The 16,484-nt window shown below is 34.0% G+C and overlaps 1 protein-coding gene across 1 annotated transcript in view; it reads right to left on the bottom strand.

The window, feature by feature from the left end:
- LOC130049293 (leucine-rich repeat-containing protein 70-like) overlaps nucleotides 1-16,484 on the bottom strand; it is a 1,034,056-nt gene that overhangs the window by 694,320 nt on the left and 323,252 nt on the right. The window contains exon 4 of the mRNA XM_056146708.1: nucleotides 10,708-10,779. Coding sequence (XP_056002683.1) covers nucleotides 10,708-10,779 — 72 coding nt within the window. The remainder of the gene's footprint in view (nucleotides 1-10,707; nucleotides 10,780-16,484) is intronic.

The following is a 16,484-nucleotide window of genomic DNA, read 5'->3' as shown; positions in this document are numbered from 1 at the left end:
AATCTCTACAACCATGTGTGGAGGAGTGAACCCGGGACACTTCTGTAATTTCAATGACCACATACGACATGACACTCTGGTCTTTTAATTATAAGTTATTTTATGTCGGAGTCTAATCCTTTTGTGAGTGAAGAAACATTGATATCACTGCACCGCTTCTTATTAAATAGATATGCAATGGGGGATATTGAAAGCTGTACTTGACACCTAAGACAGTGTAAAGTATATCGGAGATCATTAGGAGTTTATTAAACTGTAATAAAAGTTAGTAAATCTGAAAACAGAAATGATAATCTGTTTTGAAATGTGCAAATATGAAGTTTCTATGCTGTAAAGAAATACTTGTAGTTATTTTATTGTATTGTGGGGGTGGTATTGTACTTCAATTATTATAGGTACATTGTGCGTGTGTTAACAACAGATAATAAAGAACGAAGTATCTTGTTGATCATTGTGAATGTCAGTTTTTAGGAGGCTTATTTGCAGGTCTTTAATACTTTAAAGGGAAAGAAAACACAGCAATGGCCATGTCTATTTCTAATTTAAGATTTTCAATAAATAGATGACTGGTTAAATTTAAATTATTGGCATGCTGTAGTACTGTCCAAGTAAAATGGGTGTTCAATATATTCATACTCGTACTCTGGTTTACGTAAGTGGATTGGAACACTTTTTATCAAGATTAAAAAAAAATAACGATTGTGTCGTGAACTGTTTTATCAAAGCTGCAATTCACACGTGAGAGGGAGGCCGGTGAAAGATCATAAACCAGTAAAATCCCAAAATGACTATGACATTTGCTTGAGCTTTTGGTTATATATCATTTAGCACGGTTTTAAGTAATATCTTAATCTAATACTCTATCAATTACCTTTGCCAATGTGTTATCAAAATCTGCCTAGTCTGTTCCATAGACAACACAGACGGCGGGGAGTTTCTGTAATACATCAATAATTTGTCTCACTTGACCAATAAGTGGCTGGTAAATCTCGGAAGCAGACGAGATTCAAAACATCAGATGCGGGTAATTGTAGAGACTTCTGAATGTTGTGAACGTAGTGATTTTCATGACACTTCCTCAAGTTCAATTTATTGATATCTACAGCGCACATCGGGTTTTCAAAACACTTTGTTTCCCATCCTTTCTTCTAACATATAATCAATTTGTTGGTATCGGATGACGCGCACGCCTTGTACTTACAGGACGGATATGAACGCATATTCATATATCGCTGTTTTTTATTGTGTGACGAGAAAAGTTGAAATTCATGCTAAAGGTATGTATAATTTCGTTTTAATATAATTTTCCTCCATTCCAATCACCTTCTCGTGGATATTGTTGCTAACGTTGAATTACAGTTATGTCATAGGCTGCCTAACCGGCATTACTGTATCGTTGATTTGTAAATTCAAACATAAATCTTTGAATTTTTCGACACCGTGAAAGCCCGTTTTCTGGCGATAAGACCGTTCCGATGTCATTTACTCGTATATTTAAAAAACCCAGCAACACTCGGATCCTTGCACTCTAAGCGCAATACTTTTATTGCGATCACCGTTTCTTTGCCAAGCAAAGATATATTGTTGCTGTTTACAACAAAGTAATCACCATTTGCTCTATTCCATCATTGTACGAATTGACCTTTCCATTTTCATTGTAATATCTACTACATGCGCTTATATTTTTTTGGATATCAATGTTCTTATTTTTGTCCCGGACGGCCTTCTATACATTTTGCCTAACAACATCCAAGCTCGCGCCGGATTTATTCAGCATTTGTAATGCCACTCAGCCTACATTCACATACACCATGACACGGACACTTTTTTCCGATTTACAGAGATTATATGATCATAATATGATGGACAACTGCCATGTTTCAAATGTATATGGTTTATACGTTTCCTCGTTTGTTGCAGGTTTTATCCATTGTTATTAAGCATTCCATTACTATGTGTCCCCTACGGCCACAGCAAAACACATGTCTGTATCTTTTTACACCGTCCTGTGTTTTGTTTGGTAATTTCCCAGTTGAATTTTGTTATCGCATTTTCTACCGTAGATTAAGTCGTTTCACTTTTAAATTTATCCGCTTGTCCGTCAATAGGTTGATAAGGATAAATAAAACTTGCGTTATATCGATATTTATAATTTCATTTACTAGTATTTTCACTGACGTAGTTTCTGTACGAAAACCTTTGATAACTTGACCTGTAAATCTCCTAACGTTTTCAATGTTATCGGTTGTACCCTCTATGGCTTAATTTATGTCGGGGAAACTATGGTTTCACTTAATAAAAAATCGGGACACACAATTCAAATTAGTAACGATTGCGACCAATTTCTCTTAAACATTTTAATTTCCCTGACCACTCTATTTTGTTCATGGGTGTTAATATTCTAGAAAAGAAATACTCTCATACAAACAATACAACATTAAATAATTCTTTTCATAGAGAACGAGAAAATCACTGGATCAAAAATCCAAACACTGTGTTTTCTTACGGATGCAATATAATGCTGATAACGACAATGTAGGGAATGTGACTAGTCCACAAAGAAATAACGTATATATTATGGGACCCTTTTCAACAGCCCAGAAACGTAAACGCAGCCATAACAAATTTATTAAGCCAATCACATAAACCTTTTGGACGGAAAAAAATTGATATTTCAAAAATATGTATGAAAGACATTTGACCTACTAAAAGTTTAAAATTTTTCAGATAAACAAATGTCAGAGTTTAACTATCAATTGTTACATAAACTTTTCAATAGTAATTTGAATGTTAGCAAATGAAATTCAAATATACAAAATATTGTGAAAACTGTGGTGAAATTGAAAACATAGAACATCTTACATATCCCTACATAACATAAATATTTTATCACGTTACCTTTGAAATGTAGAGTTATCTTGTACTGTTAACTCAATAAGCACAACTGGTTGTGTCACATTAATTGTTTTTTTATTACTACAATAATGTAAAACTTATACGGTACCAATTTTGATGCACCAGATGCACATTTCGACAAATAATGTTTCTTCAGTGATGCTCAACCGAAATGTTTGAAATCCGAAATAACTATGAAGTTTTAGAGCTAAATATAGCCAAAAACAGCGTGCCGAAAAGTAGAGTCAAAGGATAAGAGCTATGCATGAGGGAAATAATCCTTAATTTTGAAATGAATTTCTAAATTTTATAACAACAATTAAATATACATCCGTATTTTCAAGCTAGTAATGAAGTACTTAGCTACTGGGCTGTAGAGACCCTCGGGAACTAACAGTCCACCAGCAGAGGCCTCGACCCAGGGGTCATAATGTAAAACGTATACGGTACCAATTTTGATGCACCAGATACGCATAAATGACTTAATAATTTGTTGTATAGATTATTAATCGATAATATATAGGATAACATCGAAGCAGAATCCTTGTCAGAATGAGAAGAAATGTGATGTCAATATCAAAATTCCGTGAACAATACAAAGTTGGATAGAATCGTTTCTTGTGTTTGCACGTAACACTACTATGATTGTGGTTCAATGAAATTTGGTCACGTGATTACAAAAACAACCTTGATGTGACCTTTAACTCAACATTAGATATATCAACGCCAGTTTCTCTATCAACAAGTTTTATTTCCATCCATATTCGGAGTCGATATTCCATAGTGGATACCACTTAATCCTCTTCATTTGCTTCATGTCTATGCATTTAATTGCATACAAATGTTACTGGTAGACTAACATCTCAACTGTTGGGGAGGTTACTGGCCAATCAATTCATTTGAATAGCATTATACAAAAGCTTCAATAATCTGAATTAAAATAAATATATTGTAATTTGTTACAACTAATATTGTGGTATTATAAGCATACAACATAAATAAATACAGTAGTTTCCACTACACACCTCATCATACACTATGATAAGCGATATCTGCTTTAAATGTCCAAAATGTTTGAAAATGTTCGACAAAGTGAAGCTGTGGTATATGTAAATAAGAACACTGTCGTATTGCATTTTGGGAATGAAATTGAAGAACGCCATCACCTAATAGACGCCTAGCAAGTATAAAAACAACTTCGAAGGTAATGTCCATTTCAATAAAGAAAATATCCACTCTAATTGCTGTATTTCATTGATGACCGAAGTTGTTCTTCAACACCATTTAACATTGAATCAGTCAACATTAACAAGTTGGATTCAATACGACCAGCAATATTCATATCGTTATACACACACTATATTTTAATTTGTTTGCTATATATCAGTGTCGATTTTTTAAAGGTATATTAGAATTGATTTTGTTTACTATACACTAAAGTTGCCTATATTTGAAACACTATGGGATTCGTTTTCGTTACTACACACTAGGGTTGGTTTTGTTTACCGTACATACCGATTCATTAAATATGGTATGCACTAGGTTTGATTTCGTTTAATACCCACTATTGTTTGTTTGCTATACAATTTGTAAAAACGCATTTGTTTGGTATACACTATGATTAATGTTGCTAACTCACAGCTTTATTTCGTTTACTTTACACTAGCATTGATTGTGTTTACTATATATTGGATTCGATTATGATTAATTTTGTTTAGGATACAGTAGGATTGATTTTATTTACTGCACAGTAGGGTTTCAATGTGTTTACTTTAAACTGGGATTTGTTTTGTACTATACACTAGAATATAGTTTGTTTATTTTACATTAGGATTAATTTTGCTTACACTATATTAGAATTGGATATGTTTATTAAACAGTGCTATTGAGTTTGTTTAACACACACAATGATTGATTTTGTTTACTATCAACTTGTTATAAATGTGAATACAAGGTGTATTTATTTTTAGAGAAAGGCGGATTGGTTTTGTTTACTATATACTGGATTCGATTATATTTACTGTACACTAAGATTGATTTTGTGTAATATACAGTAGGGTTGATTTTAGTTACTGCACAGTAGGGTTTGTCTTTGTTTACTTTAAACTGGGATTGATTAGAATATGTTTGTTTATTTTTTGTGCTATATATTAGAATTTATTTGTTTATTACACATTGCTATTGAATTTGTTCAACATACAATATGATTTATTTTGTATACTATATACCTGTTATAAATGTTTATGTGACGTGTATTTATTTATAGAGAAAACAGATTTGGTTGATTTTTTGTGTTTTGTACAGGTTGTCTCTTTACAGATTCCTACAGTATCCTTATGATTTACTACATTTTGTGATATCATCACTTTATTATTATCAAATATTCATTTTCTTATACTTCACTTGCATCGGGAAATCTTTATATACTTCTTTCGTATTCCCTCAGAATTACAGGAATTCGGACGATGTCATGGATATGTTGACCCCGACCTTTGTTGTTTATAATTAGAAATAACCATGATTATGTAGATAATTGGCAAATCTTGTAAAATAACGAATTGTCTGTGGTTTTTCTTGTTTTATTGATATACTTTCTTATATATGCGTTGCTCTAAATAACATGTAAATACTCATTGTAATGGCGACCTAGTTATCTAATTATTTACATCTGGGTCTTGGTAAACATGTGTTATGTATAAATACAGCATGTTCTTAGCTGTTTGAATTGGTGGTCAGAGTTACTTTTCAGTAATTAGTTGTTAAGTTGTCCAGTTGTAAAAATAAGAGGTTCGTCCATATTTCAGAAGTCACGGTTAATGTTGACAGGTGTGCAGAAAAGGTAACTGAGTCAAGGACACTAACAATTTTTAACTATCGATTCATTGTACTACTATCAAATTAAATACATTTGTTAATTTTTAAAATTGTTATTTTGTTCTTTTTCTTGTTCTGTTCTTTGTTATTGTTCTTTATGTTTGCCCAACTATCTATTTTGTATTGTTTATATGAGTTATGAGATTGATCACTGTTCGTTATATTTACCTTGCATCAAATAAATTCGTAACAATTGACGGCAAGGTTTTTGTTGCTGTTAATGAAGTGTTAACATAATGAATAGGTGACAAAGTTTAAAAATTTTCAGATAAACAAATGTCAGAGTTTAACTATCAATTGTTACATAAACTTTCCAATAGTAATTTGAATGTTAGCAAATGAAATTCAAATATACAAAATATTGTGAAAACTGTGGTGAAATTGAAGATATAGAACACCTTATATATGCCTACATAACATCAATATTTCATCACGTTACCTTTGAAATGTAGAGTTATCTTGTACTGTTAACTCAATAAGCACAACTGGTTGTGTCACATTAATTGTTTTTTGTTACTACAATCATGTAAAACTTATACGGTACCAATTTTGATGCACCAGATGCACATTTCGACAAATAATGTCTCTTCAGTTATGCTCAACCGAAATGTTTGAAATCATAAATAACTATGAAGTTTTAAAACTAAATATAGCCAAAAACAGCGTGCCAAAAAAGTGGAGCCAAATTCGTCCAAGGATAAGAGCTATGCATGAGGGAGATAATCCTTAATTTTGATATGAATTTCTGAATTTTATAACAGCAATTAAATATACACCCGTATTTTCACGCTAGTAACGAAGTACTTAGCTACTGGGCTGTAGAGACCCTCGGGGACTAACAGTCCCCCAGCAGAGGCCTCGACCCAGGGGTCATAATGTAAAACTTATACGGCACCATTGTTGATGTACCAGATGCGCATTTCGACAAATAATGTCTCTTCAGTGATGCTCAACCGAAATGTTTGAAATCGAAATAACTATGAAGTTTCAGTGCTAAATATAGCCAAAAACAGCGTGCCAAAAAGTGGAGCCAAATTCGTCCAGTTTATGCTACACTATATACAATGTAAATACTCATCGTAATGGTGATCTCTGCACGTTACAAATTATATCTATGCTAAACTATATATAATGTAAATACTCATCGTAATGGTGACCTCGTTACCTAGTTCCCTATTTTAGATCAAAACCAAGAATGTATTAAAAAAATCTAGTCATAGTAAAAGGTTGATCTGTACCTGTAACGACCGTGGAGTAAAAAAAAATATCGCGAGAATGAATGACGGACTAAAACCTCTAGGGTCTATGCAATTTTCTCAAAGGGAATATATTTGAAGTTGTTCAGTTGTAAAATTAGGAGGTTTGTGTAGACTTCTGAAGTTACGGTTAATGTTGAGAGGAGTAAACAAGAGGTAACTGAGTCATGAATGCTAATAATGTGTTAATATTGACTTATCACAACAACACAATAATAATAATAACGACGATTAGATTAAACCGGGTTAGAGTAGGTCCCAAATACCCCTTGCTTGTCGCAAAAAGGTGACTAAATGGGGTGGTCCTCGTGTCACAGCAGAATGTGCACGATAAAGACCTATCCCTGCTTAAATTAAAACCACAATTGCCGAGCATAGGCCTACATTTGAAGTCCTTCATTGTCAATGGTGACGTCTTCATATGAGTGAACTATTCTCAAGAGAGACATTAAACAATAGGGAGTCAAGCGATAACAAAATTGAATATATTTGTTAATTTCTAAGAATTGATTTCTATTAAAATGTTGTTTTTTTTTTTTTTGCCTTGCACTAAGACTAATTTCACTTAGTATACGTTAAGGTTGATTTTTTGAATTTTACACTATGGTTTATTTTGCTTGCTGTATATTTAGATTGATCTTGCTTTACAAAGGAATTACATTTTCCAAATGAAAGGTGAAAATAATGAACAGTAATCAATCGCATATGTGACATATCGATAAGGGATGCGGTACTTCCCTTTTTGGTGATTGATTACACCCCTGGTATGTTGAGGGGCCCGCGTTTTTCCAACTCTTAATTTAGCAATCATTAAAGAATTTAATAGATTGATCACTTTTGATTTTCTTCACCTCTTCATATAATGAGATTAATTATGTTTACGATAACATATAATTATTTAGAATACTATATTTTATGGCATGAACTACATGCTAAAAAAGTGTCTGTTTACTGCATTTAGTGTAGACCGGAATAAATTCTGCTTGCTATAGACTACTATTGATTATATATAATTGAAGTAACGTTTAATTCTGAACACTGAAGATGACGTTACCGTTCCCGATTTACATTACGATTTCTTCTATTTGATATCAACTAGGACTGATTTTGTTCACTACTTTTTTGGAATTAATTTTGACTACCCAGGGAATGAAGAAAATGTTGACTCTTAGTATACTTTGTTTAGAGATGTGTTACCCTATACAATATATACACAAACTTGGGGAACGTTGTTTTGAAAAAAAAGCAAATGCATGAATGGATGTAAAAACACAATAGCGTGGAATGGGAAGATTGCTTTTGTACTCAGACACCATACACATAATCTAATATGGCATTTGGAATTTTTAAAAAGCTACAGAAATTTAACAGAATGGCACAACATACACCATGCCAGCGTTTGGTCTATAATTTATACTCAGAATTGCGGACAGACATACGTTCCAAACAATCATTCTTCTGAAAAACGGTAAGTCATAACGCAGTTGTTTAGGCATGACTTCAGTCAAAACCAAGAGCTACTATTGCGGGTTTGTATTACTGAGCGAAGTAATACATTGCGAGAGGAGTTTGTTAGATGAACAATACGCATTGTCGGTGCTGCATATAGCTCCTGGTGCGGAAGGACTATCGACGGTATATGCTTAATCACCAACAACTTGACATTGCCTCATGTTTTCAAAGGTTTGTCTTTGCCCTATGATCAATTTCGCATTCCTTTTCGGATTTACTTAATTAGCTTCTCCAGCATCAACTTCCCTTATTTATGCAGTAATATTCAACTCTCACCTGCATATGATGTTCAGATATCTCAACTGGTTCGATGCTCAAGTACTCGTTCTGCGTATGGTCAGTTTTTGGATTGGTTCACGCTACTGACAAACAAGTTGATAATACAGGGTTTCATTCAAACGCTGCATTTCGCAAATTCCATAATCCTTATAACAATATAGTTGTAAATGCAGCCTATCATTGGGTCAAATACTGTCAGCGTGTTTCATGCTGATTGTTTGTTCCACATACCCATTTTAAAAACGAAAAATTCCGTTTACCTGATCATGATATATAGTTCATGGCGGGTGCGACCGTTCGACAGTGGATGTTCACTCCTCCTAGGCACCTCATACCACATCTGGGATTAGTATCACTTATATGATTGATGAGATTGATCACAGTTCGCTATATCGCCGAGGGTCTATACAGCCCAGTAGCTAAGTACTTCGTTACTAGTTTGAAAATACGGATGCATATTTAATTGCTGTTATAAAATTTAGAAATTCATTTCAAAATTAAGGATTATCTCCCCCATGCATAGCTCTTATCCTTGGACAAATTTGGCTCCACTTTTTTGGCACACTGTTTTTGGCTATATTTAGATCTAAAACTTCATAGTTATTTCGGATTTCAAACATTTCGGTTGAGCATCACTGAAGAGACATTATTTGTCGAAATGCGCATCTGGTGCATCAAAATTGGTACCGTATAAGTTTTGCATTATGACCCCTGGGTCAAGGCCTCTGCTGGTGGACTGTTAGTCCCCGAGGGTCTCCACAGCCCAGTAGCTAAGTACTTCGTTACTAGCTTGAAAATACGGATGTATATTTAATTGCTGTTATAAAATTTAGAAATTCATTTCAAAATTAAGGATTATCTCCATCATGCATAACTCTTATCCTTGGACGAATTTGGCTCCACTTGTTTGGCACACTGTTTTTGGCTATATATAGATCTAAAACTTCGTAGTTATTTCGGATTTCAAACATTTCGGTTAAGCATCACTGAAGAGACATTATTTGTCGAAATGCGCATCTGGTGCATCAAAATTGGTATCGTATAATTTTTGCATCCACCTTTCATGATAAAGATGAGATTGACTGATTCTCGTTAAATGTGTATCTTCACTTTATCATGATTAACAGTTCGACTAAGGAGTAAAACCATCATACTATTAGTTTCTAATTAGTTGGCATTCAAAAAAAGATTGAAATCAATTTGAAAAACAAGCTATATCAAATATGCCATATGTGAAAAGGATTAGCAATATCCCTGGTAATTTATGAGGTTGATCCCTATTCGTTATCTCCACCTTTGATGATAAAGATCAGATTGACTGATTTTCGTTGGATGTGTATCTTCACTTTATATCGAATATATCACTGAGGAAACACTATCTGTCGAAATGTGCATCTGGTGCATCAAGATTGGTTTACATGCGAAAAGGATTATCAATATACCTATGATAAAGGTGTTCAATTGTACGCCGACCGAGAACAATTGAATTCACTCACCAAAATCCACGTCATACCAACTGACACAATCGTATCTGCAATAGCCTCTGCATTATCAAGGTAACCAGTAAGACTGTCTTGGAGCATACAAATGCCTATCATTTATTCCTGATTCGCATTTATGTTTAAGATACATAGGAGCAAAATACTGCGAATAGACGACATGCTCAAAAAATGTACAGAATCATTGTCGTGAATATTGTGTTGAGTTTACACTGACTAGATATTCTGAAAAAGATAATCTTGATACGATTGTTCTCGTTTGTGTGTGTGATAAAGATATTTTATTTTACAAATCTAAATATGTATTGTTGTCTTTCGTAAAACGGGTATTATACAGATAATTTTCTTATCGTATATTTTTCTTTAAAAAATTACAAGTAAAATACACTTACAGATATTGTAAATTCACCAGACCAGAGAATGCTGTCTCGGATATCTTTGTTATTTTATTGATAGATAGCCACCTGAAAGAGAAATAAATGTATACAGTTAATCTCAGTAACTGGATGAATGCTATACTTTCTTTAAATTATTTTCGGCAACGGATGATGCGATTCATAATCACTACTCTACTTCTTAAGAAATGAAGTTGAAAACACGATTATATTATTTTACAGACACTTCCAGTAATAGTCATGATTATAATTTAGAAAGGTGCAATCACATACTTCGAAATACAAGAGGTTGTTCTGCGTGTAATCAGTTTTTAAATCGAAGCAGGCTACTGACAAACAAGCTGATGGTGCAGGGGTTTCAACAATCTCATTCAAAATCAGCAGTTCGCAAATTATATAGTCATCATGATGGTCTAGTTCCCAAAAACAACCTATACTGGGTCAAAGGCTGCCTGAGGTGTTTCGTGCCGATTTTTAAACCGTTCTTGACACACTGATTATGACTACGGATAACGCCGTTTACCTGATCAAGATTTAGGGCTCACGACGGGTGTTATCGGTGCTAGCTCTTCCTAGGCATCTGATTTCTGGTATAGCTTTTGGTCCAGTAGTTCTATTTTGTATATCATATAGGACTTATGAGATTGAACACTGTTCGTTATCTTCGTCTTTCATGATTCAATAAAAACGCGTTTGGTTTGTTTAGAAATAAATGATCCGTAATGTGTATCCATTGAATAAAGTTAATTGCAACTTTGACAACTGTTTTCTAAACAGCGTTGGTATATAGAAGAACTTACCAATGTGATCGGTTTTAATCAAACATCACCACTGCATGTAATGAACATGATTTCCGAAGTTATTTCTACTCTCATGCTACACATACGTATCCATAACTGGTGGCATTAGATATTAAGTCGAGGGGTTATATACAGCAGCCTTATATCTTCTTCCATGTAATAGTTACCTTTGAAATTAACTGTACATCATGACAGAATGAAAGGTGAAATAACAAACACTGAAAAATCTCATAACTCCAATAAGTTTGTAATATAAAGAATGTAACTCAATTGTTTTTTTCGCATTTCATTCCTCATTCGGTTATCATGCATTATTTAGTAGTGCCAGATGAAACTTCAACTGTGTCATGACCAGGTGAAGCTTACAATTATTGATCAATCCCATAGCTCCTATCAGGACATGTGTTCTTATGTTGTTTTTTTTTATTTTATTTTTTTGTTGTTGCTTTTTTGCACTTCAAGCAATATTTCTATTTTATTTTCGCTGAATGGCACGGTAATATTTTGCATTAAGTATATTTAAGAATCCATGTTTCGTTTCGCCATATAGTTATGTTAACGTTTAACGCTCATAACCGTCTCATTTGTGATTATTTAGCGTGTCGAAACCCACCACAACATCCAAGATATGTTTTAATACAAGTTACTAACATACATGGCTCTCACTTGTTAATGGTTGGTGATCCATGGATCTTGGACTCAAACTATTTTGGTTTACCATGTGGACGTTTTAACCAATGACCCACCACTGCCAGTGATATGATGAAAACTACTGCAGACTTATCTAGTGGACGGTTCACGTTATCAACTACTTCCTCATATGTAGGTTTTTATGCAGATCAATGCTACTATGTATCATAAGCTTTGTTCTGTCTTGATTAAAATCATTTTATTGGACCACAACAATATATAGTTTATGCAAGTTTCAGACCACACCGAAGAAATACAATGCCTTGTTCAAAACGTTTGTGATTCCAACTGTGATCAATAAAACAGCGTACATTTAGAATGACAGAAAACAAAAACACTACTATCACAACAGAACACCGTGTTGGTACTGAAGATAACGCACGATGTCAAGACATATATCAATAAAATAAAGATCCTGAGAAAGACAATATTACAGTACTGTGTAGCTTAGTGTATTTGACACTACTTCACGTCACAACAAACTTTAATTCACAATATACATAGTTATGCTGACATTGTAAGGAAGAATTTACAAAGGTTGGCATTAATGAAAACATACAGTGATATTTTAAACTGCCAATTTCTAAATTTGCTTTCAAATATTGGCGAAAGGATTATAGTTCTTTTGGTATCATACAAGCATCCAATGTCAATGAATCATATACGCTACAGTGATTTTTGTCTTATATTATGACCATGAAATCTTTTTTAATGTATGTAGGCCTTTAGAGTAAAACACCAATCACGTGTGTGCAACAACTTGTTGGAGTGTAAATAGCTTGCTGGGATTAGTATAAGCATGTGTCTATTTGGATGTTGCTGGGGTAGCTATAAATTATACTAGTTATTTTAACATCAACATTGCTAGTGAGAGATGTCATTAAATTTAATAATGTCCGACGTTTCTCCTCAAATGCCAACCATGGTAACTTTAAACGATATGACGGCAGAATCATAGATCATGAATTTACTAAATCTACTAAGTTTTGGAAGTCTTGGCATACGTACAAATGGCAAAATGGTAGATGAAGATACCATACTAAAACAGATCAAAGATTATCTGGCGTTCAGGCTGGTAATCAAAGTATTGGAGGAGAAAGCTTTATTTCGCGCAAACAAGACGTATTTGACCCTTTTTGCTTAAAATTTGTTTTGGTGAAACTGTATATTTCAATTCATCTTTCATAGAAAACGTACGACATTGTATTGCTTTACATCTCAATCATCCTACACAGATACACGCATCATGCTACTAGCTGAACATTCCACTGCAATATTTACATATTTATATTCACGGGGCCTTGATTTTTACTGTTTCGTCCGAAGGATCGTCTAATGCAATCGCCTCTTACGATATCCAAAGAGTAATGATGACCAGTGATCAATATCATGACTTCCATAAGCAATGCAAAATATAGAGTTAGGCAAACATTGATCATTTGAATAAGGAATATTTTTTGAGATTTTTTAGTATAACATCTCGGTAATATCGATCTGCAACACTTTTGCCATTCGGCACCGAAATTTCTAAGACTATACCGTCACACGAGAATATGCAATTAAGAACCTTCTTTGTGTTTATGTTGTTGTTTTGTTTTGAAACTACAGACCTTCAACCATGTTTGGTTAGCCCATTTTCCTTACTGGTAGCATCCATAAGTCAAATTTTATATAAGATATTTACCACTTGCATCATATATCATTTTGAAGCATATCGAATGTAAATAAAGAAAATCGCATTTTGGGAGTAACAGGCCGCATATTGTTACTGAAGATAGATTGTGAAATATCATGGTTGTGAAGTTGTTTGTAACCACTTTTCTACAAAATATGTGTTTGAAATCAATGACCAATGTATCTATATTTCAATAAAAAGCTATAAATATTGTATGCACTATTAATTGTTTAACCACCTAGTATTGATTGAAACTTTCATACTTTTACAATGAATAAATTATATAGAGCTATTTGTAATCTAATGACACTATGTTCACGTTACAGTGCGTTACGCTAACGTTTCACTAATTTATGTCAAGTATTTTATAGAAAACAGAGCGTAAGCAAATTGCTTATAATTCGGTCATGAGTTTATTTCGCACATTGTAGAAATAATTTGTTAAGTATTGTATATCTAAACAGTGCATATTAATTAAACACAGAGGTTCTGTGTCGTGGCAGGCGTTGATACATTAAAGAACACTCATTGTTTCGGTTCTGAGTGCTGATAACGCATAGGTCCAAACCTAGAGCCTGTGATATATCAATGAGTGAACAATTCTCAAAGGGACGTCAAACAAACATGCAGAGGTCAAGCATCAGAGTAATAAATAAACGGTTTTACCATAAATAATTTATATAAGCGTACTGTATTATGAAAGTATAGGGGGCATTTGATAGGTTAGGTTTTCTTAAAAGTAGTTCAAAATCCAAGGTTAAGGTCAACATTTTAGAAACTTTGAAACCGAAAAAAGTGTTACAAGGAATCTATGAGAGCCCTAAAAGCTCCAATTGAATAACATCGAATTTTTCAAATTTGGGTCGAACTCCAAGGTCAAATATCGTGAATAAAATTTAAGTCTCTACCATAGGTAATGCTTCATACTTAGATATTTTATTGAAAGTCGACATTAATGGCAAACTAACAACTCAACTGTATGACAAACGGGATGATTTCAGCTTCTCCATCATCAACTGCCCACATTTATGTAGCAATATTCCATTAGCACCTGCATATGGTGTTTATATATCTCAACTGATTCGATATGCAAGAGCTTGTTCTGGGTATAGTCAGTTTTCAAATCGAGGTAAGCTACTGACAAACAAGTTGATGGTACAGGGATTTCAACAGTCTCGATTGAAGTCAGCATTTCGCAAATTCTATGGTCGTTATAACGATCTAGTTCGTCAATACAACCTCACATTGGGTCAAATGCTGTCTGACGTGTTTCATACCGATTGTTAAGCCGTTCTTGGCACACTGATTTTGACTGCGGATAACTCCGTTTACCTGATCAGGATATGGGGCTCAAGGCGGGTGTGACTGGTCAACATGGGATGCTTACTCCTCCTAGGCACCTGATCCCACCTCTGGTGTTTCCAGGGGTCAGTGTTTGCCCAACTATCTAATTTGTATTGCTTGTAGGAGTTATGAGATTGATCACTGTTCGTTATCTTCACCTTGCATATGTATATTGTGAAAGCACTATCGTATATAGTTCATGAGGTAAGATAGGTTCAGTTTTCGTAAAAGTAGGTTAAAACCCTGAATTATTCAAGGTCAAGATCAAAAGGCTTAAGCTTTGACATCAAAATAATGTATTGGCACGATCTGGGTTAGAATAGGCCCTCAGTGCTCCCTTGCTTGTCGTAAAGCGCGACTAAATGGCGCGGTCCTTCGGATGAGACTGCAAAAACCGAAGTCCCGTGTCACAGCAGGTGTGGCACGATAAAGATACAACCCTGTTCAATGGCCATAAGCGCCGAGCATTGGTCTAAATTTTACCGGCCGTGGTGACGTCTCCATATGAGTGACATATTCTTGAGAGGGATGTTAAACAATGTACAATCAATCAATCGATCAAGTTTTAAAGAATATGGATATGAAATATGACAGCTCTATCACTCACCATTCAAAAGTTATGAGGAATCACGGTTAAAGTTTCACACATACGTACCTGTAGACAGGACAAACAAATATTATCTGACTATATTCGCGGGTGCATATAATTTTAATCCACACAGCATGTGCACATTTCCATTGCCATATGATTTAGTGTGGCCCTGCTACTTTAGATAGAATTACTTGTATATTCCCACATAACACGTTGGTATCCTATTGTTTTTGCAGTCTCATCCGAAGGACTGAAAAATGTAGGATTTTGAAAGTTTTGCAAAAATAACTTGGTGTTTTTTTCTTACTGTTTATTTATTTATTTCTGCTTTTCGAGAATTTTAGACAACTCCGACAAGCTATCCTTAGCACCACCCCCACCCCCACTGGACTTTGAAAAAAAATTATACTTCCTTTAATTATATATTTATTCTAAATATTTAAAAAAAAATTACCATATGGTTACAATCCTTGTAGTGTTCTATCCACCGGGCAGTTTTAAATGTACGATGACATATTTTGCGTTAATCACATCATAATTCAAAATTTAGGGGGGGGGGGTAGTACCAGACATATCACAAAAAGCTCGTAGAAGGAAAGTCAGAACCTCATAAGTCGTCAGAAATATTACTCAAACATGTTGTATAATTGTATATTATATATGGAATGAAATA

This window comes from Ostrea edulis, chromosome 8, assembly GCF_947568905.1.
Source record: "Ostrea edulis chromosome 8, xbOstEdul1.1, whole genome shotgun sequence".
NCBI classification, from domain to species: Eukaryota; Metazoa; Mollusca; class Bivalvia; order Ostreida; family Ostreidae; genus Ostrea; species Ostrea edulis.
Note: the sequence above shows the minus strand (reverse complement) of the source record. Positions and strands in the feature narration are given on the sequence as shown.